We start from the raw sequence: 23,534 nt of genomic DNA, 5'->3' as shown, positions 1-23,534 counted from the left end.
AAAATTGGTCGTTAAGCAGTAATTGGAGACATATGGTTTGAGCAAAAAAAAAAAAAGTTAGTTATTGATAATAAGAAACATACATCTATGAATGAGATGGAATTAGAATTTATATAATTATCACATAACGTGTTAATTACTCAGTTATTTTTAATATGATTATTAATAGAAGTAACAAAAAAACTAATATAATTAATTTAATTTTTTTAAGAATGAATTTAATTATTTAAATTTTAAAGATTAATTTAAAAAATAAATAATTTCTGGGAGATAATTTTAATTATTAACTCCAACAACTCTGTTTTTGTTTGTTAGCTTTTCTCTTTTTTTTTTCCCTTTTGAGAACCCCTTTTTCTTGCTTGTGCACTCTACATGTGGACAATTGTAATTTGTAATTGATTTTTCAATTCAATGATAAAAATGATACCTTTGATTAAAAAAAAAACACCTTATAATTACATTAAAGAGGATATAATCTTATTAAATTAATTAAATTATATACACATATATATCTGCATGTTATCCTATGTATCATTATTATGGCTAAGGTAATTGTACAATTTTAATTACACTTAAAAAATATTCTTAAAATTAAAATAGTATTTTTTAAGAGTAAAGTATTGTTTTTATCCCTAACGTTTGGGGTAAGTCCTATTTGTGTTCCTAATGTTTAAATCGTCCTATTTGTATCCTTAACGGTTATAAAAGTGATTCAATGTTATTCTACTATCAATTATACTAGCAAATCAGATTATATTTTTTAATTATTCTCACTTGAATATATTCATTCTCAATTAGGTCTTACTTGGATGTGTTCGATTTTAATATTATACCCACTATTTGTGTTTAGATTCAATTATGTCCCTAAAAAAGTGAATTATGTAAATATTGTAGGAATTAGTTTCAACTTTTAATGAGCTATTTTTCGGAGTGGATCATCGATTCTATCCCAGACATTTGTATTCTAACTTCAAGAAGAGATTTTTAAAACTCAAACTAAAGCGTTTATGATGTGTAATTAACGGCAGGATAACATTAAATCACTTTTACAAACGTTAAGGATACAAATAGGACGATTTAAACGTTAGGGATACAAATAGGATTTACCCCAAACGTTGGGGACTAAAACGATACTTTACTCATTTTTTAATATTAAAAAATATATTTCAATTTAAAAAATAAAAAAATGTTACAAAAATTTAAAAATATGAACGGTAACCCCCATAATTATAAATTTATAATTACTCCACCATATATGACGTTTTTGTTTCTGTCCCCTTCCCTCAAGCTTCAAACTGAGTGAAGAACAGTGGCTTCTCCATCTGAATAAAGGTAAGGTTTCGGGAACAAACCAAGGTGTGATTCCACAAAAACCGCACTTTGGGTGTGACCCACCTAAAAGGAAAGATAAGATTCTTTTCCATTTCTAGTTGTGGGGTTTTTTACGTTACAATATGTGAAGCATGAAATCCAAGTCCATGATAACGGGTTTTCTCTAGCATCAAAACGTTTTCCTTGCTCTTTCACTGCTTCAATTTTCGATTTTTTTTTTGGCTTTTTATTTTGTTTTGGGGGATTTGGGAGTGTTTTTGCTGAAACTGCTAGAAGTGTAGCTTGAAGGTGACAAAAAATGGCGCATTCGGAAGGAACGGATCAGAAGAAGAAGAAAGATGTAATTCGTTTAGAGCGTGAATCTGTGATTCCAATTCTGAAGCCAAGGCTCATCATGTCCTTGGCCAATCTTATTGGTACTACTCTTGTTGGTAACTTTGAATTTGTTTCTATGCTGTTGCTGTCATAAAGGATTTTTTTTGTGTGCGTTAAGTTAACTTTGTGATGCTATATTTGGTATTCTGAATTTGGGGTTATCCTTTGAATACTGTCTTGAGATAGAAGTATAGAACGAATGTTGCTTTCTCCCCTTTACAACTATAATTTCGGATGAAATTCAATACTAATGTGTACCCTTTATTTGATTTGCATTTTAGTGGTCTTGTTGTCTTAAAATTTCTTCTCCCAAAAGCTTAAGCTGAAAGAAACATACACGTGAATAGTTATATCTCTAACACATTCTTTCAAGCAAGAGCCTTTTTTGGTTTGCTTAATTTTGTTATAGGCTTTCTTTTTCTTCTTAATTTTGCCTTACGCTAAGTTCTTTTTTGGGGCCTAATAAGGATCAAACTCTAGATTTTTCGGTCATATAAGTTTTAATGTCATGTCATGGTACCACTTCCTAAAAACTTAAGCTGCTAGAAGGAGGCACATGAATGTTTAATATCTCTAACACTTAATTCATATTTTGATTTTTTGTAGTCATTAGTTGTTATCTTCTATCTTGATGTAGAAATATAGCAACAGTTTTTTCCAAAGTTGATGTTCTCTTTGTGACTTTAGTCTATTGATTAATATACATAGAGCACAGTTCTGATCGAGCTGAGTTCTTGAAGCTCTGCAAGAGAGTAGAGTACACGATTCGAGCGTGGTACCTCCTACAATTTGAGGACTTGATGGTATCATTCATTGCTTGATCTTTCTTTTGACACAGTTATCAATATCTTCTTGTTGTAAAGGCGTAAAGCCTAATTTCTTTGTATCTACTACCTTCAGCAACTCTACTCCCTCTTTGACCCTGTAAGTGGGGCACAGAAGCTTGAACAGCAGAAGTTATCTACCCAGGAAATTGATGTACTAGAGCAGAATTTCTTGACGTATCTATTTCAGGTACACTTGCCACTTCCCGCATTACTTGCTGATGCTGACAATTAGCTAGGGAACATCTTAATATGATATACATCTGAAAACCAAGTAACATGATATATTAATGTATGAACAACTCAACTTATGATGTGGATGAAAGATGAGATAGTAGAGAAGTTTGTTGAAATGGCTGTATGCATTGAGTTTACCAGGTGAAATTATATATGGATTAACGACATGATAGTGTTCTATTGTAAAAATCATATATGCATTTAAACTTGAAAAATATTAATTTAAATCTATTTTAATATGTTCACCTTAGGTTTTAATAGGTTTTCCTCTACCTTCAGCTGTTTGTTTAGTCCACTCTCTTTATTGAGCTAAAGTAATGGGTTTGAAATTTTTTCCCCTATTAACCATTGTGGATACATCAAAAGGGTTTGGACATGACTTAAGATATTGGTATAACTTGAGTAACCAGTTAACCACAATGCATATCTAATTCTCAAGAAAATGCAAAAGAAGGAAGATGCATTTGATAATTAAGATTTATCTAGTCGTAATTACTAGGGATTGAGCGAAATAAAGTACCATTACCGTATTTGAAAATATTTTTTTCAATTATATCTGAAGATTCTTTTATTGTTCATGCAGGTCATGGAAAAGAGCAACTTCAAGATAGTAAGTGAGGATGAGATTGAGGTTGCACAATCAGGCCAGTATCTTCTAAACCTTCCCATTAAAGTGGATGAATCTAAGGTTTGTGCATAATGTCTTCTCCTTAGTAGGCAAGGGTTGACTTATTAAACTTGATTAAATGCTGCTAAGTGCTAACTGTTGCTGATGTCTGTTCTTTTTTCTTATAAAGCTTGACAAGACACTTCTGAAGAAATATTTTGAAAATCACCCTCACGATAACCTTCCACATTTCTGTGATAAGGTATGCCTTTGAATCACTTACCCATCTAAAGTTTCTTGGCTCCTCGGTATTTATTATTTTGTTATCTTGGCTACGAAGGATGGGGGTGCACAGTGGCGGAGCCACGTTAGAGGGAATTAATATAGGAGGTATCTATATTAATGATGGTTTTGACAAGGGAATTACACCTTTTCCGATAATTGAAAATGCTGTAGGGCAATGGATGAGAAAATAATTTCTATTTGGTCTTTTGGCAATGCAAGTGGTTTGCATGAGCCACTTCTTGACTCAATAGGACAATGTTACTGAATCCAGTGTGTAATGAGGTAAAGGTGACTAGGCGTTCTTGAAAATGACCCGTAGTAGCTACTCCTTGGGTTATAACACTTTACAGTGATGTATCTTTAGTTCTTCTGACACGAAAGGAAGAATCTTCTAAATGTTGGCAGAGTTGCACTTAGATATGACAATTGGCAGTCCAACATGAAATCATATTGACTGAGATGTTATGTTGTCATCGACTCTTGAAGACATCAACTTGAGACCTAAGTTTTTAGAATAAGAATGTTCATTGTGTTTGTTTGGATCACTAGATATTGTTCACTTGTTACTTATTTGATGACTGACTGCAGCATATCTATGACTTATGCCTCTCTCTAACAGTATGTTGTAAAGGCTGGTCAACAACAAATACCAAACTTTTTCTTTTGCTTCTCAAAGTTCGTTAAATTACAAGCTAATACATTCTATTATTCTAGTATGTTATCTTTCGTCGTGGCATTGGAATTGATCGAACAACTGATCTCTTTATCATGGAGAAAGTGGACATGCTCATTGCACGCTTGTGGGCATACTTGTTAAGGATAACTAGGTAAGCAAACTCTAGGATTGGAAACTATATCTTAAATTGTTGCTAATATTCATGCATTATCATAAGTGATGAAATTGATTGTTAGTAACTTATCTCAATGAAACCATTAAAAGTACACTACCTATTTTCTCACTTGCATGCGTTTTGGTGATACTATAGTCTTGTCTAATCTATATCACCAAGTTGTTGTTATTGTACGAGTTATAGTCAATAATGTTCGGATATGAGAATATCCCATTTTATTGTAATTATATCATAGAATATCATGTAGTATCTTAGATGATCTCTTAGGGTTCGTTGATGTATTTTGTTTTACTGCATGAAATTTCCCCTTCTTTTAATTAGGATTAGGAGTCTAGCATTATTATAATTGGAGATAGGTTTTTCTCTGTTACCAACACAGCAACACAATACATGAAACTAAGAATATCAATCTGATATTATTCTCTAACTTACTCTATACTTTTCTCCTGGCTTTCCTATACCCTATGTTAGTTCATAAGAAATTATTAGTGGAACATTTTAGTCCTCAAACAAATTTTAATAACCAAATCAGTTTCCAAACTTTATTTCTCTAACAAATCAGTTCCTGCATCAGATTGTTCGTCTATATGTAGGGACCGATCTGAGAATTTTAGAAACTTTTAGGGACAGATTTGTCTAACTTTTAACCAAAATTTGATGTCAGGATTGATTTGGTGATTAAAATTTGATGATTAAAGTGTCCGACTAAAAATTTCTTGAGAACTGATTTGGGGTATTACTCCCTACAACCATAAACCATGTGCAGTGATAGTTCAATACTTCAATACCATATTAGGAACTATACATGTGAAAATACTATAATATACATTTCATGTTTCTTGGTCTTTTTCCAAAAAAAGGAAGCACTTTTAATGCTATGGTGCTTGTAGGTTGGAAAAACTTTTATCAAGAAAGCCAAAAAGGCATAATGACACAAATCCAAAGAAGGATGATGAAATTAACTCTGAGAATGGGGTAGACTTGTTCGTTGAACGGATACGCCTTGAAAATATGCAACTAAGGTCCTATTATCATTTCTCTCCTATTTTTCTTGCTGCTGTTACTGTTTATCCTTTTCTTTTTACTTGTTACTCTCTTATGTTATTTTCTATCCAGGCAAGGTCTCTTATCTGCTGCTTCTCATATTCTCAGTTTTATGTAAACGTTAATTTTTGGAAGCTTCCATTCAACTGAAGATCTAAATTCTTATTAATTTCTACATATCACTAAATATTTGTTTAATGTTGGATGTTCTGGAATCACAAGTAATGATCATTTCTAAGATAGTATAGATTGAACGTCTGAATCTTCCTTTAGTTATGTGCTGGTAAAGTAGCAAGTTTATCACGGTGAATAAAGTTTCAGTCATGTTTGAAAAGGTCATTTTAAGATCTGATCATGGGTTTACAAATCAATTCAAATGGCTGAAAGTTCCACCTATATTTAATCTATCTGCTCCTTTGTGTAGAAGTATATGTGATCATGTTTTTCTCATGAAAATGCTATGTTCATGTTTCTATGTTGCATAAATTTTGAATGTGCGATGACATGGTCGCCTCTCATGAAACAATTTTCTGCAATTGCCAGTTTCCGCAATTTGGTGGGCAAGACCACGATTCAAGAACCGACATTTGATAAGATAATTGTAGTATACAGGTAGATCCCCTTATATCTCAAGTTCTATTAGAAGTTTAAAATCTAAGAGATTGTTTCCTCAGGAGAGCTGGCACCAAATCAAAAGCAGAGCGAGGAATATTTGTGAAGCATTTTAAAGACATTCCAATGGCTGATATGGAGATAGTTCTTGTGAGTTATCTCATCTATAAAGCATTTTAAGAATAATTTGATTTCTGATAGTGTTTAATTATCAATAAACCAAATGGTGACCCTGGTCAAGAACTTTTTACTTGACAGCCAGAAAAGAAAAACCCTGGATTAACTCCAATGGATTGGGTAAAGTTTCTTGGATCAGCTATTGTTGGGCTGGTTAGTTTTTCTGATCTCAATTGAATCTTTTGATCAGTCTTATTGTTTCTCTTCATCCTGAACTAATGCACTTTAAATCCTTGAAATTCTTCTTTGTAGGTTGCCGTAGTTAGTTCACTTGAAATGCCTACAGCTGATTGGTTTGTCATTATTGCTGTTCTTTCCACAGTTGTTGGTTATATCGCCAAGACATACTTCACGTAAGTATTTCAACTGTTTCTAATCTCCTTTCACTGGATTAGTCGTTACACACTAATCACATTGATCGTTGACTGTTATTTCCACTATCAAGTTATCATATGGTAGTAAATGCAATTAAAAAACATCACTGCTATACATCTAGAATGTGAAATTTTCCTGAATATGGTGTGATAGAATGATGTGTCAAGACTACAATGTAGAAGTGTAAAAATAAGAAAATCAGGAGTATGAAGAAAGATACAATTTGGTCCACTCAACTAATATGTTATCAAAATTGTTCATTAAGACCTGGCACTGTCCTCTGGTAGCATAGCATTTTCTTCCATAAAAATTTTGTTAGCCATTGTGCCTACTGATTTTATTTCCCATAGGTTTCAGGCAAACTTGGCTCAGTACCAAAATTTGATTACACAGTCGATGTACGACAAACAACTAGACAGTGGAAAGGGCACCCTTCTCCATTTGTGTGATGATGTCATTCAACAGGAGGTAAATGCTACCTTAAATGCTCTTAATGTCATTACTTGTCATAGTATAGTGATAATTTTCATTAGTGATTCTACCTTTTAGAATTGTTTGAAAATAAGACGGCTAGGCAATTCTAATAACACTTGATAATGGTGATTGGCCAAAAGTAAGTCTGGACTTGCCCAAACTGGGCCGCAACAGTGCTAAGCCAGTTCATGCATGCCATAGCTTTTTACTTTAAAAAAGGCTTAACCCCACTTCCTGAGGTTTTTGCTCATCACAAAACTAAATTGTTTTCTGTTCATCATCTTAGTTGGAGTCACTAATAAGTTAGTTTTCCTCAAATTTTTGTTAGATATCTATCAAGTTGTAACCAAAATTGATATTTGCTAAATATGTATTAGTTTTGAAATTTATAACCCTACAAATAAAAATATCAAAATTTTATGAATAACAACCATACATAGAGGTTGGGGTCAATACCGATATGCTATTCTTGTTTTTTAACACAAGGATAACTTAATCTATCTACTATTTGTGCCATACTGTTGGAAGATCATTTGATACTGCTAGCCTCAAATTGAGGTTTAATCCCACTTGTAACCATGCACAGCTGCTAATATGAGACTCTTAAATTTGCAGGTCAAAGAGGTAATAGTATCATTCTTTATTTTGATGGAACAAGGCAAAGCTACAAGACAGGTAAATTATACTGACATAAGGTGGTTTGTTTTCCGTTTTAATTTTGAGTAGTGTGGTTTCATTAATGATTACAAAAATGCTATAATTTATTTTTATTCCTGTTTTGGGGGGTTTTGTTAGGTCTTGGTATCTCCATATTTGTTAACTTTGAGAACATGAAACAAAACTGAAAACAATGTGACATGTTGAATTTGCAATTAAAGCATATCAATGGAAATTGAAAAGAGAAACCAAACACCCTTTTAGCAATCTTCCTCCTGTTCTCAAGTCTCAACCACCTTGTTCTTTTATCTAGAAACTCAATTTGTACTTATGTGACCAAGGTTGTTTTATGCATTACTTGAGTACTGGCATGCTATCTGATGATGTTAATCAGGATCTTGATCAATGGTGTGAGGAATTAATCAAAGAAGAGTTCGGGGAGGATTGTAATTTTGATGTGGATGATGCAGTTGGGAAATTAGAGAAATTGGGAATCGTTACGCGGGTGAGATTAAAATTCACTCTTTCTAAACTCTCAACTGATTATCTCATTTATCTCTATGCAGGAATGTTCTATTTTCTGTTCTCTTGTTTCCGTTATTTACACTTCTTTTTATCTCTAATTCATTAGACACCTCTCTATATCTTTCACTTTTTCTTTAATAAAATCCATGAAAATGAAAATGAAAATAGAAAACATTTTCACAAACCCAACATGCCTTAGGGGTTGTTTGTGAGTAAGAATTTGGAAGGGAGAGGGGAGGGGAAGACAAGTCTTGTAGTGTTAAAATCCCAACACCCTTAAGGAGATTTCTCCAGCCCCCTAGCCGCAAAATCTCTGGTGACTTCATTCCAGTATCGATAAGGGAAAATACTAGACAACCAGAAATTTTGCTAGAACTTTGCTGTCATAATAAAGTGACATTGTCCTTGGTCATTGGATGAAAACTTGGATCCAAGAACATTTTATCATATAAATTGCCACTGATTTCTGGCAAAGACTGGTTAGATTTTCTGGCTATGAATACTTCTCCGTCAACAGTAGCTACTAGCTTGATGGATTTGGTTATCTGTTATGATTGCTTGGTGATTAGATTTTATTATTTGTTGAATGGTGGGTTGCCTTGAAAATGCAGGATACTATTGGAAGGTATCAGTGTGTTGGGCTGAAAAGGGCCAATGAGATCATTGGCACTACAACAGAAGAGCTTGTTCTTAAGGCAAAACAGGGAGCCATCAATCCTTGATGGTGTTTCCAAAAGTGTGCTTTATTATCTCTCTTATGTACATGTTAATTTCTGCTTTCTGTCGTGTAAGTTTATGTCAATGTGTGTATTCTGTATTATGTTTACTTCTTCAATATTTTCTTTGTTCATAAAACCTTGTCCCTGATTCTAAAATGCACTCAATTGAATGTTTTCTTTTTAATGATTTTCAAAAGTAATGTATAATTTAGTGAAATTATTACAAGGACAGCATGACGTTAATTCTTCCATGTGTGGGTCAGCATGCCGAAACTGTGTCCTTCATTTAATAGCTGTGATTTTCCGGTTGTCGGTGAAAGACAGGCATGCATACAGAAATAATGTAAAGGAACCAAAATTTTTAAGTCTAGGAACTTATTAAGGTGCTTCACTTTTACTAAACATGTAATTATTCTTTTCGAAATAAAATATAATATAATAACAATGAACTAGGAACTTATCAAGGTACTTCACTTTTACTAAACATGTAACTATTCTTTTCGAAATAAAATATAATATAATAACAATGAACTATTTGTAATACTAATTTTAGGTACTTTTGGAATATATCCATAGAGCTTGTATAAATTACTCTTAATCAAACACGATGTATTTATACATTTATAGTTTAGTTAGCAAGAATTACATTAATTGTTTTCCTAAGTTATTTGTAAGGCTCTGATTGTAGCATTCAGTTCCCTGACTTGGCTCTTCAAACGCTCTGGGTGGCAAAAGAAATCAACGAAGACTCTCCTTTGAAGTCCACTTTCTTGCGAATGATGTTTCACAATCTAGTGCAAATTAGTCAACACAATGTGTGAGAATGAGTTCAATACCACTCAATACATAATGTTTCAATGACATTATTATTATTATTATTATTATTATTATTATTATTATTATTATTATTATTATTATTATTAAACATAACATGAATTAATAGGAGTGAACACAGATCAGATCGGATATAGCCAAAATTTCTATCCGATTTGATTCACACATTTGCGGATCGGATATCGGATACATCCGCAAAACACAAAAATATTTTTAAAAGCTTATTTTTATTAAAAAATATCAATAAAATCTATTTTTTCTATTCTTTTAAATATATTTACTCTTATAATAATATTAAACATTTTTCTTAAATAATAAATTAAAATAATACAACATATATGATAATTATTTATTGAAATAAAACATAAAAAGAATATTTACTTATTTATTTCTTTATTTTTTGCAGATATGCGGATATGCGGATACCCACAGAAAATCCGCAATCCGATAGCCTTGCGGATCGGATTCGGATAAACACTACGGATATGCGAATCAGATCCGATCCATGAACACCCCCAGGAATTAAGTTAAGAAAATTACCAACAGATGATAATTGCAGAGAAAGGTAGTTTGTAGTGTGTATAAATCACATTACCTCATTCTTCTTGACATGCTCGAGTGTGACCTCCTCCACAGCAGCCGAGAGCTTTCCATTCATCTTTTCCATTTCGTCAAGCTCTTTCATTAATGGCTGATGCAACATCACAAATGTCAGCGGAATAATTTCAGATCGAAAGGTAAGGCGAAAAGCTCAGATGAACTGGAAAAAACTATTGATCCAAAATCTCAAGATTAATTCAATAAGATTAACCACTTATACAATGATTCATAAATGTGAGAAGCTAAATCCAGATAAGACAACTAATTGTAATATGGCAACAGCGAAATCAAGACTGCATCCAGTCAAATCTGAAAGTCATACCCGAGGGGTTAGAATAGGCTGGGCTGTTGTTGAAGATGCGAAGAGCAGTTGCTGCAAACTTTGAATGAGGGTGCACCTATTATGAAAACAAAAACTCCTTCACATTCAACATAATAATCACAACAAAAAATAGGGAACTAAAGGGAAACGCATAACCATTATTTGGGGAAAAAAAAGAAAAGCTTCTGTGTATATATTACACTAAGCATTCAGCAACTATTAATATGAATGGGAATACAATATTTGGGTAGCTTCTATTTATAATGTGTCGATGTATCCTCCCTAAATGGAAAGATTATGCTTTTGCATCCTTAAGTATACTGCTGTCTGCACTAGTCAACTGAGGCCTAAGAAATCTTAATGATACAGTAACATACAAAGGTCTCTCTGTTAAATCAAAAGGCATCAAAACTTGAAAGGAAACCTTCACATGCATAATTCATTTTCTTAAATATATAAATAAATAAAAGAAATACTTACAGTTCATTAATACACCTATTTCTGTCTTCAGGAAGAGAATTCTCAAGGTCTGACTGAAGGGTCATCAACTCTGAATTGAGAGCTGATATCTGCTGGACAATGCCTGGTGCTGATACATATGTCGATAATGCAGCTTGAGTATCTGGGGAAAAAAAGAAAATGAAACAGTTAGACAATGACACGTATAAAATTAGAAGGCTAACGAATCCAATATAACACGAATAGATCACTAAAAAAAATACTCACTTGAATAAACTTTTAGTAGGTCTCTAATAGCATGCAAGAAATTATCACTGTCATGTACTCCCCCTTGTTCTTGAACATCTGATGCAGCTTGAATAAGGGCCAGGCACCGACACTGCAAAACAATCCAAGATGAAGTTGAATGTAAAAATAGTTCAACAGTACACCATAATATGATACTGATTATTGGGATTTGATGTAAATTATAGGAAATGTCAAGTTAACCAAATCCATATCCCTATATAGATTTAGGTTAATTAAGTTCAATGCTGACTGGGAAAAAGTACTTTTATTTCATAAACTACTAAGTACTAAAGTCTTATTTGATGAATGTTGGGTGTGTGTGTGTGTCCAAGCTTCATGGATCAGTTCTTGAGGGTCAGATTCACGGTTTTGAGAGGTCAAAACTTCTAAATAAAGAATACTTGTATCCCTAAGATTTCTGTGACATACTACTTAATTTAGGAAAAAATTTGGTTGCTTGCATCACTTGGAGCAAAGCTAAGCTCAACCTTTTCTCAGAGATTTGACTAAGAGAGTGTTTGGAACAAAGTATTTTTCTATTTTTGAACTTCTATGCAAGTCTCAAACTGTCAAAAGAATTCTTTTTCTACTATAAAATTTAAAAAGATTATCCATACTCCTTAACATCACATCATGAAAATACATTCCAACTCTTTCTTTTTAATCACCAACTGCAACAGGCAGTTCACCAATGATACAACATAATGTTTGCCTGTCTGCCCTCATCATTTTTGAGTAAAGACAAGATATACTAAGTTACTAACACGTCACATAATTTCAAATGCATATGTTAAAAAGAAACGTAAGTATCATGCATTATCTCCAGATGAACGCATCAGCAAACATTTAGACAGGTTATGTAGTAAAAAGGAGAAATCAAACCAAATTAAGGAAATACCATTACCTAAAACAAATAAACTGCAGTTAACAACACGATAAGTAAACCAAATAACAGCTCAACAGAAAAAATAAAGCAAATAAAAAATGAAAAAAATAGGAAATTTAAATTGTAGGGATACATACCACCCGTCCCTCTGTTGCAGACACATAGGCTTGCAACTCTAATTCTATGACTTTTAGTAGCGAATAGGCTCCAAGCATGTTCTTCTTTTCTAATTGGCAGGCTATCTTTAACAACTGATGCCTGGCAAGTAGAGTTATAAGATGGTTTATGAACTGCCACAAAAATTGAGAGCCCGTTAGGAAAGGTTGGATACATATACAAAAGTTCAAATGTTAGATATAATTATGCACAATGTTATACACGATCAAGTTAAAGATTAAAAATTTGTCTTTAATGATAAATGTAACACCTTCCATTAGGTGAAAAGAGAGGAATACGTAAATTGCAGGAATAAGGAGGAAGGAGAGTGCTCAGAAGAATTTTGATCCTCTATGAACACAACCTTGTCATGTTCATATATCTACCATTGATTTTTATCTTTGTTTTTCCTATGTGGAATTATGGAGGAATTTGGAACATGCTCTATAGCCACACTTAAAGGAAAATCTCTGAAGATGGTGAAAACCATGACAAGGAGAAAGATTAACATTATGTGCATAAAAGAAACGAAATGGGTGGGGGCAAAAGTAACAGAGTTGGACACTTCAGGATTTAAATTTTGGTATACAGGATGGCGAAGAATAGAAATGAGGGGGGCATTATCATTGATACGCACTAGAAGAAAGATGTGGTAGATGTTAAAAGAGTAGGAAATCAGATCATCACCACTAAAACTTGTGGTGGAATGGGAGGTCTTTTATGAAATTTGTACCTATGCACCACAAGTCGGTTTGAAAAAAAAAAGAAACACAAGACAAGGGAAAATATGGAAGGTTTAATACAAGACATTAGAAAATAAGATTTTCTTGGGAGAAGACTTAAATGAGCATGGGGTCATGGATTTAGAATAGTGAACACACGGTATGACAAGCAAAACAAACACCTTATAAGACTGGGATGACAAGTTCTCCAATAGATTTCTTTTTGCTTAGAAAATAAGACCGAAAATTTCTTAGTAACTGCAAAATTATTTCAAGAGTTTGACCACCCAATACAGGGTGCTTGATATGGATTTCCATGCCCAGCGAAAGATGAAGATAAGTCGTCAAGAAAGGAACCCAACTATCAGGTGATGGCAAATGAAAGGTGAGAAACAAAGAGACTCCGAAAGACAGAAAGCAAGGTGGGAAGAACATGAAAGTTCTAAAGAGATATGGGGTGAGATGATAGAAGTTATCAGTAAAGTGGCAAAGAAACTGTTGGCAAACAAGATATTGGGACAAGAGATAAAGAATTGTGGTGGTGGGACACAAGTGTGTGCAAGAGAAAGTCAAGATAAAGAGAGAATGCTTTAAAGAGTGATCTTTGTGACAAAAATGTGGAAATTTGGGAAAGGTATAAGACGGCTAAGAGAAAAATGGGATTAAGCAAATCAAGAAAGAGCGTATGTATAGGAATGATGAGATTTTGATCATAGATGAGTGCATCAACGAAATCTGGAAGAACGATTATACACGCATGGATAGAATAAGGAACAAAGATATGCGAGAGAAAGTTGAAGTAACACCTATTGTTTAAAGGACAGTGAAATCTACTTAGATGGTTTAAACATGTTGGAAGAAGACCAGGAATTGATAGAACATCCAGTCAAAGAGGATAGATTAGATGGAAGACAGACAGTGGCTAGAGACAAAGGAAGACCAATGGTGTCATTTAATCCATCTAGCCAACCTCACCTAGTGGAATTATGCAAATCCAATGTTTTGTGCATCAAAATAATGTTTGACTAACTGCCATATAGCTTATAGTTTAGGGAACAATCTCATGTAAATACAAATGAATACAAATACATCCAATAGTGAAAGACATAAATACAAGAAGTATTCATAATTAGCAATCAGGAGCTAAGCTTACAGTTTTTTGCCGGTTAATGTAGTACTCTTGGCGCATGACCTTCAAATCATAATCACCTAGCGTGCAGAAAAATTGGATCATAGCAAATTTGAACAAGGAGTCATGTAAAAGTAAAGACTAAGATAGTAAAAGTGAATTATTTGATCTGTATAGTTTGAGAGTAAAAAGTTCATAATACCCTGTAAAACATATGTGTCTTGGAGTTGAGCTAGCTCCCAGCACAAATCTGGAATAGTCTAAAAGGGGTAAAAGGTGCAATTAGATAAAAGGGTGTAAATGTAAAGAGAAACAATTATAAATAGTGAAACATTTTGTGCACAAAGAAGTGATAAATATTCAGATAAATTATAAGAAATTTCCTGAGTGGGCATTGTTTTAACTTAACGATTGGAGTTACAGTGCAGTTACATTGTTGAGATTCTTCAGAAAAACATTTTTCTTTTTAACTTTAAGGGATCCGGTGTTCTTTTTTTTTTTTCCTGACACTCCAGGGAATGTATCAGCCGATGAAACAGTAACATGGACACTTGTCACAAGACAGAAATGAACATTACAACTCAATGAATTTTAAAAATTGAAATTGCAGTTCACATACGTTAGAAACTGAATAAAAAACACATCATTCAACATGCATATAAAAACTGAATTCAACTACCAATATACAGGGGATTTATAATAGAGTAGGATCCATTTCACCCTGTGTAAGTCTTGTCTTGTTGCCTTACATAGTTGAAAAATTTTTTATACACAATAAATTTCATCAATCAAACTATTAATTTGAACATCTCACTATATATATTAATGTAATAAAATTTTATAAAATTTGGAATTGATTTAACATGTCATCATAGCAATTCACTTTTGCGTTTATTATAATTTTAAAAATACAAGCAACTATGACTATTGAATTACATATTGATTGATGCCGAACTTTTTCAAATCCGGTAAGCTTGATTATCAAGATAATGTGATATAATTATATGGTTGAATTGGTGAAAATCATCATGCATAAAAAAGAAAACTTCAATAGGAGAAATACAATGCATGTCAAATGAATGTTTTTGAATCGTAGTGTTCAACTGCAGTTGGAAACACTAACAGTAGCACAACACTAAATTAGTTTCTAGGCCTTGACTAACATTTATGTTCTTAAAATGTAGCTAGAATAGGGACAAATTTTCAAAATACCGGATGAATGAAAACATTGAGCCTTCAATATGTAAATAGTACATAAAAAAACTACTAAATGCTAATGGTGTGGCATCTTAGAAAAGTTCAAGGATTTCTATTGGCGATATCAATATTTGCTAGAAGGCAGAACAAGCCTTGGAATCTATGTAGCAACCAACCTCTGATAGCAATTTCTCCTCGCGGCTATACAGATTCGAAAGTTCTCCTTTCAATTCAGAATACTTTCTCCTGAACATTATACCAGATGATATGATTACATAAACAATTAAAAAAAAAACACAAAATTTAGAAAATAACTCGGCTATAATTAATTTAAAGTCATTACAGATAGATACAGTTCTAACATTATCTATCCATCCATTCAAGTCTAATCACATTAAAGACGTGGTTTTTAGTGAAAAAAAAAATCATTTTACCTGTCATTAAAGGGCGAGGGGAGGTAATTGACAATTAAAGGTTGTAAATGTAATTAAAAAGACCTCATGGAAGGTCAATATAATTTTTCCAAAAAACAAACAAACAACAACGACAACAACAACAACAACAAAGGCACATCCCACTAGGAGGGGTCGGCTACATAGATAAATAATATTTAATATAAACTTAGTTATATACAATAAAAATAGTAATATAACTTGACCATATGTTGGAATACGAGATCAAATTTTGATTGGACTTTGATATATGTATAGTATTAAAATTAAAATTTTATTAGGAAATATACAATTGTCAATCGAACCTTATATTATTAGGGATTTATCTTGTCAATGCTTATCCTATCAAGCATGCCAAATGAGTCCTAACACTGCAACTACCAGAAACTCGAGAAACTTTTCTCCTATTTTTATCAACTTGCCAATAAATAAATCATGTTGAGGATACCTGAGAGAATGAAGATCAAGATGAATGTGAGCTTCATCTGATGAAACCTGAGATTTAAGTGTCATTAAAATAGCCTGCTGCTTGGCATTTTCAACTTGTGCTTCCACCCATTGCCTTTCACTTATTCCAAATCTGTGTGATATGTTAGAGACAATATAACCAGTCAAACTTTTAATTGAACCTCAGAAAGAGACTAGCAATAGTATCCAGTCTAAATGGATCAAAAAGTACCCAAAAACATCAACTACCCCACAAAATATGAACTCAAATGGTATTAAGACAAAATTGGAATAAAAGCAGGATAATCAAGATTTCATGTCAAGTCATCACCAGAACATCAAAAGCAGAACAATTTGTATAACGAACTGGCAATGAATGTAGGCATGACTTTTACATGTAGATCTGGGTAGAACTTCAACTTCTCACAAATAACAGAAGCATGTAATCGTTGCAATCTTATAGGATAAAGAGCATACACTGATCGAAGCCGTTGCAACTCAGATACACGTTGATGGTGTGATTTTTCCAAATCTGCTCAATCACAAAGCAAGAAAATGATTCGTTTATTCTATTGGCAAATCTGAATAGTAACTATACATAAAAATAAGTTCTTGTTAATGTTAAGCTACTTCAAGCGAACATATATGCTATATCTGTGTGCATGCCACAGCATGGTTGAATTTAATATACATAACAAAATGCAGAGAGCATTCGTTTTGCATGAAATACAGGGACTGGTTCAGTACAGATTTTTGTGAGAAAAAAGTTTACAACAAGTTGGAATGCAGCTATAAGGTGTGAAGGGTTGTAACAGAATGCCAGAGCCCAGAAGCAAGAACTTCTAAGAAGACAGCATGTTCAGTTATATGCTTAAGGATCCACTGAGACTGGTCTAGTGGTGAGAGATTTGGGTAGTAATATATATATGAGGTCCAAGTTTTGAACCTCATTGTCACCACTCACCAATGTAGCAAAGAAAATTACATGTTTAATGGTTTTGGAATCATCAAGTAGAAAATCATTATTTTATAGATACAACAAAATATATTTATATTTGTGAAATAAAAATTTTAACAAGAACATAAGAAAAACTTAAGTCCTTATTACTAAGGAGATACGAGTTCCAACTTCCAATTAAATTTGGAGTGGGGAAAAGTAATAGCAAGTTGTGAAAGACTGGTATACCTCTGACATATATATTTGAGATATCATCAAGACTCACCCAAGAGCATTTAGATTTTCCCTCCTCAGCAACAAGTCGGAATGGACCCTGATAATACATAAGAAACATAAAAGGGCATTAAGACCCAAATAGATATATAACTAACAGAAAGTTCAAACATCACTTTCTAAAAAATATACAAAACAGAAAAAGCTCAACAAGAACAACCAAAAATAATTTAGTCCCATAAGATAAGTTCAGCCACATGGATCAATCAACCACACCAGAAAGAGTTCAAGAAGAATAAATTATCATGTTCAAGATTTCATTTTCCAATCTAGATAAAAATGTTAAAGGACTTTAATCTAACAAGTTCATCTTGCATGACAAACATCAAGCTCTGAATCTTTTGAAATATTAAATAAAATACCACTATATCATATCAATATACCTTAAAGGTAACAAACATCTTGAGAAGAGAGCAAAGCTCTCAAGTATCCATCAATGGATTTTCAGTAGTGGTTCAGTTTGCAACAAGAATCTTATAAAATTTCTTCTTTTGGAGGAACCACTTGAGAAGATGGATGTGTTACATGATGTTACATGAGTATGAACACCTAACATGTATATACTAGGTTCTATTCTAAAAGTAAGCTTCAGGACTGACAAGATTTGACATAAAGGTAAAGAAGTGAATATGTTTATTCTAAATGTCCATTCATAAACTTCTTTGTCTTTCACCATTCTAGACTTCTAGATTGTTTTACTAGTAGGCAAAACTCAGCAAGAAAAACTATTATGAAAAACTACGCCCTCCCCTAGCAAGAGCAAGTCAATACTTCAGATTTTAATAAATATTAAATAAGGAAAAGAGCAGTGTCTTTTGTTAGAACAGAATGAGAAGAAAACATAAAGAAGGAAAGAATTCTGCCAACATACGGTTTCCAGTTGCTTAGCAAACCACTGATTTAGCTCAGCTAAACAAGATTTGTCTCCAAGTAGGTATTGATTGAAGTCTGAGTATGCCAAATATATACCATCCTCTGCACTTCAACGTATCTCAACTTATCAGAACTAAGAAGAATGGAATCAACCATATCAATGGCATAAAGAGTCTGAAAGTAAATAAATACACACAAAAAATAAGAGAACTGCCAGTAAATTGTGAAGTCCTAATTTCAAGTAAAAAAGTGATAGTGGGGTATGAGACAAACATACATCATGAAAATTAATTCTTTCTGAAATCACAGTATCAAAGTTTTAGCATCTTATGCAGTATTAAAAGTTTAAACAAAACTAAGAAACCAGCAGTTTGCTATTTTACCTTGCATGAAAATAAAATCAAATAAAGATATATTGTTTTATGATTTTTCAATATACTACACAAATCATCATCAACAAACAAAGCTTATTCCACTAAGTGGAGTTTGCTATATACATGCTAAAATCACACCATTTCGCTACATAGAATTCTACTTGGAAACCAGATGCTGGTCAAGCTCTTCCATGTAACAAAACACAATAACCAAAACTAAAAACATAAACCAGGGGTGCTATTATTTGAGCTCACGCTGCCAACCGTAGGTCAGCAAGGATGCTTTGGAAAGAGCAAGTTTATTATATGCCACTATTGGGTGTTTTTGGTCAGAACATATTTCTTTCACCTCCAATGACAAATGTTCAAACTAGCATGCTTTGTAGTATAAGAATATATGTTTAGCCTATGCGCATGACCCTTTTAGATGAAATTCCCTCTGATATGTTATGATATTGTAGAGATCTACTTCATTAATAGTTTGTTCACTTTTTTATTATTTCATAAAATATCTTTCGCCCACCTATCTTGGATCAGATAATGGAAACAAAATTAAATTTTATAAAATGAGAAGCTCAAGGAAGTAAACTCAGAGTGGAAAAGACAAACATTACCATCTCCCGAATGATAACAAGCCAACTCTTGTGCTGTGGAAGCAATTCTTCCAAGAACTGCATTCATCTAAATGATAAAGCAATACCACATGAACAAAACACCATGAGTTGAGACAATACTTAACTGAAATATAGACACCCACATCAGCTAAGAAATATTGTTGAACCTATTGCCTTGCTGTAATACATATGATCTATACTAAGTGCTTGTTTGGGTGCCATTAAGTTGATAAAAAAAGATATTTTTTATTTTTCTAGTGCTTTTACTTTTACTACTAGAAATTTACCAAACACACTAAATTATTTTAATTTTTCTATAAAATCTTTTAAAAAAAGATAATTCGAAAAAAAAAATCTTTTCTTAAAATCTCACCCAAACAAGCCCCAAAGAACTTATCCAGACGACAAAAAAAAAAAAAAAACTTTTACTTGCAAACATTCAAAAAACTGAAAAAGCCAGGAACATAAAGCATGGAATCACCTGATTATATTTGTTAGGATTAAGCACATGTTATTCATATGGCTTTTACATATTCATTGGCTAGCTAATTATTGCTTAGTTTTTTCGTACATTGGTACTAATTGTTTAGTGTCTTCCTCTTGCATTTAATATTGTACATTGCATAAGTATCCATATCTGTAGGTTGATAAACACATACATGTTTACCTAATCCTACACATTATTTAAGATCAAAGAATTTGGTGGAGCACCTGTAAATTTCTAACTGAAAGGTTATCATCTATTGTTGTAAGGTGTCCATTTACAATAGATGTTGCAGCAACCCGTGCCCGTCTTCCTTGCGTTAAAGTTGATGCCTGGCTTGTAAGCAAATCATACTGTGATTGCAGTTGCCTTAGCTGTCTTTGCAAATCTGAAGCTTCAGCTTTATATGCCAGAGTTGCCTCCCTGAAGAAAAATATAAGCTAAAAAAGGGTAACAAGGTAGTGCCTATTGCATTTATAGTGAAATTAAGTTAAAATAGTTAGAATTTATGTCAAGAGCAAACGGAAACCCAAACACGCACTCAGGCTGAATTTGATTTGGATGCAAAGTGGGTGCAAACTAATAGTTTCTGTTGCACTTGAGATGTTACTTTCAGAAGTAAAAGAAAAACCCTATCATCTGCCCAAAATATACTATGAAAAGAGATATTGCCAAAGCATCCCTGACCTACGAAGCATGGATATCGACACAGATACTTGACAAAACACAGATACGGACAGGTAGACACACCATTTTTTTTTTTTAAATGACAAGACAGAGACATGGGATATAGATATATAAAGTTTCAAAATTTATATGGTAATCGAGCATTTATAAATGTAAAATTACCATTATTCAGTTATTCACTACTACCAATATTCAAACAAATAATACTGGTGTTTTGGATCCTAATGACACTACATCTAACTCATGTTTGAAGTGCCAATGAACTTGAAAGGGAAAATATAATTGGTCAAATATGATTGCATCTATGACATGTGTGGATGTCTTTGAGTATTGCACACTACACATGTTCGACACAAAACCTTACTTACTTTGTGTCAGTAGTTCATAGCCCATCACTTATGCAAATTTGCTTCTTGCTAACATTTATCATACACTCAAAAATGGATTTGAGAAGCATCAACACTTAGACAACTTTCGACAACTTAAATTTGCAGTTAGCAATCAATCAAAATTAGCTTCAGCAACCATGAATTGACCAAAACATGAACACAGAAACGCATATGGCAATGGATAGAAATAGAGAACCTTATATCCTTCAATCCCTCTTCGGCGGCGCCAAAGACGGCTTCCTGGTTGTCTCTGGTGTCAGAGAAGGCCAAAATGCTATCATAAGCAAAGTCCAAATCTTCCCCCTGTTGATCAACATTCAACAACAACGATTCAGTACGGCATTTCAAATTCAGCAATGCAATGATGAAAATTTTCAAAGAATGTATCGAATTCACCTCCAAAAGCTTCCCTTCTTTCTTGAATTGCTCATACTGAGAGAGATCAGAGAGGGAGAGGATGTTGGAGGGGCGGAGGCTGGAGCAGATCCAGTGGAGGACGGGGCGAGTTTGTTCGTACTGGAACGGCCATTCGAAGCTGTCAGGGTCCAACGATTCGGAACCTTCAAACCCTAATTCGACGAGCAAGGAGCACAGTCGTGACCCGCTCATCTTTGTTTCTCTTCCTTGTCAACTCAAGATCGTCTTCATTTAAGTGGATGTCGCTGTTGCCTGTTGGTGCCACTGCTTCAACTCCAGCCTCGGCGGCAATCGCAGCGAGAACCTCTTTTTTTTCTAAGGGCCCAAAAAGATTTGAAATTTCATTCTTGCAGTATTTTTTCAGAATTTAATGTATCGCGCCCCTGTTAAAGGCTTAAAATTAATGTGATTGGCATATTACTCTTTTAAATTTTAATAATTCATATAAAACATAAGAAAATAGAAAGTTAAAATTTGTCTGGTTAATAAAGAGTGCGATATACTTTATTTAATATAAACGAGAGAATATACTCAAATAGATCCGTAAAAAATTTTGCATTGTATATTTTAGTTTCTAAAAATTTTTTATTACATTGAGAATCCTGAATTTTAACAAAATATGGTTACATATTCAAGTATCTTTTTATTTAAGTTTATTTAAGTAGGCTCAACACTAAGAAAAATTACTCTCGTTAAAAGAGTGTTATTATACGCGTTTTTTCTTCTTTTCCTTCTATTCCCGTTTCTTCTTCTTCTTTTTTTCTCTCCTGCGCTTCTTCTTTTTTTTCTTTTTTCAAATACATATACATACATCATCTTCTTCTCCTTTCAAATTTACGGATACCTCCTCCTCCGATGTGTGTGAACTGCTTGTCATTGTTGGTTAACATTACTTGTTGGAGGTTGTCCATTGGTTGAGGTTTTTCATTGAAATCCTCCCTTGGATCAAGTTCGGATAATGTCAAGATCTCGGCCGTATTGTGGATGGCTTGCACCTGTGGTCGAGGTGTTTGTTTTACCGGATTTTGCTTTAAGCTGGCATTATAGCACTGTCGAGCTTCTTGGTGATCTACATACTCTATTGCTATCCTATTTTCCTGCTCGAGGAACTTAACACACAGATGTAAAGTAGAGACTATTGCCCTAAATGCATTCAGAGCAGGTCTTCCAATGATGATATTATAAGGGCTATAACAGTCTACTATCAGATATTGGATATCAATTGATTTTGACATAAGGTCCTCTTCTATTGTCATCTTTAACTATATATGTCCCATAATGGGACCCTTTTTCCAGAGAAACCGACCAGCTCTCCAAAGGAAGGTTGCATTGTTTTTTTCTAATAATTTCATTCTTTTGAAAGTGGAATAAAATAAAATGTCGGCACTGCTACCTGGATCTAGTAATGTTTTTCTTACCAACAGCTTTCTAGCTTGAATGGAGATTACCATTGGATCGGCGAGAGTATGGCTTGCTGATTTCATGTCTGATTGATTGAATGTTATTGTGACGTCTGGATCTTTTTCTCTTCTGAGGTGTGTTGTTCCTTCAATCGCTAGCATCGCCCGATAACTCCGTTTTCTGGCCGAGGTCGTTTCGCCTCCACCCGCGTAGCCTCCTGATATGTAGTTGATGATGCCTCTTGGTGGGTTAGGTAATGTCCATTTTCCTTTGTCCTTGTCTGTCGATGCTCGTGGATGCTCACTCGGTCCGAGCTGTTTTCTTTGGTTTTACATCCTTCGACGTATTTGTCTAGGAGCCCTTGGGGGGCTAGCCTTTCAAGTAGGTCTTTGGCTACTATGCACTCATCCGTAGTGTGTCCGAACTTTTGATGAAAAGCGCAATGCTTGCTTCTATCTACGAACCTTTGATCTTGGTA

General features: G+C 33.5%; 2 protein-coding genes across 3 annotated transcripts; one reads left to right on the top strand and one right to left on the bottom strand.

Moving 5' to 3' along the window:
• The first annotated feature begins 1,248 nt into the window (after positions 1–1,248).
• On the top strand, positions 1,249–9,281 carry LOC130932468 (uncharacterized). 2 transcript variants are annotated; one of them, XM_057861800.1, is made up of 16 exons: positions 1,249–1,332; positions 1,614–1,748; positions 2,416–2,510; positions 2,608–2,721; positions 3,352–3,456; positions 3,566–3,637; positions 4,375–4,487; positions 5,402–5,533; positions 6,099–6,167; positions 6,233–6,317; positions 6,426–6,497; positions 6,597–6,697; positions 7,070–7,187; positions 7,809–7,868; positions 8,245–8,355; positions 8,987–9,281. In XM_057861800.1, the coding sequence occupies exons 2-16, from the start codon at positions 1,631–1,633 to the stop codon at positions 9,095–9,097; spliced, it is 1,476 nt and encodes a 491-aa protein (XP_057717783.1). In that variant the 5' UTR covers positions 1,249–1,332; positions 1,614–1,630; the 3' UTR covers positions 9,098–9,281. The 2 variants fall into 2 exon arrangements, with proteins under 2 accessions (XP_057717783.1, XP_057717782.1); XM_057861799.1 differs by having other exon boundaries at positions 6,230–6,317.
• Positions 9,282–9,558: 277 nt separating this feature from the next.
• On the bottom strand, positions 9,559–22,026 carry LOC130932467 (AUGMIN subunit 3). Its single transcript, XM_057861798.1, has 17 exons — positions 21,635–22,026; positions 21,435–21,541; positions 20,390–20,585; positions 19,679–19,745; positions 18,689–18,792; positions 17,773–17,857; positions 17,064–17,118; positions 16,588–16,719; positions 15,864–15,933; positions 14,693–14,750; positions 14,515–14,570; positions 12,621–12,773; positions 11,577–11,688; positions 11,331–11,472; positions 10,851–10,926; positions 10,524–10,619; positions 9,559–9,885 (listed from the first exon to the last, which is right to left on the bottom strand). Exons 1-17 carry the CDS (start codon positions 21,845–21,847, stop codon positions 9,754–9,756), a joined length of 1,854 nt encoding a protein of 617 aa, XP_057717781.1. The 5' UTR covers positions 21,848–22,026; the 3' UTR covers positions 9,559–9,753.
• Positions 22,027–23,534: the final 1,508 nt, after the last annotated feature.

Source organism: Arachis stenosperma, chromosome 6 (genome assembly GCF_014773155.1).
Source record: "Arachis stenosperma cultivar V10309 chromosome 6, arast.V10309.gnm1.PFL2, whole genome shotgun sequence".
NCBI classification, from domain to species: Eukaryota; Viridiplantae; Streptophyta; class Magnoliopsida; order Fabales; family Fabaceae; genus Arachis; species Arachis stenosperma.
Note: the sequence above shows the minus strand (reverse complement) of the source record. Positions and strands in the feature narration are given on the sequence as shown.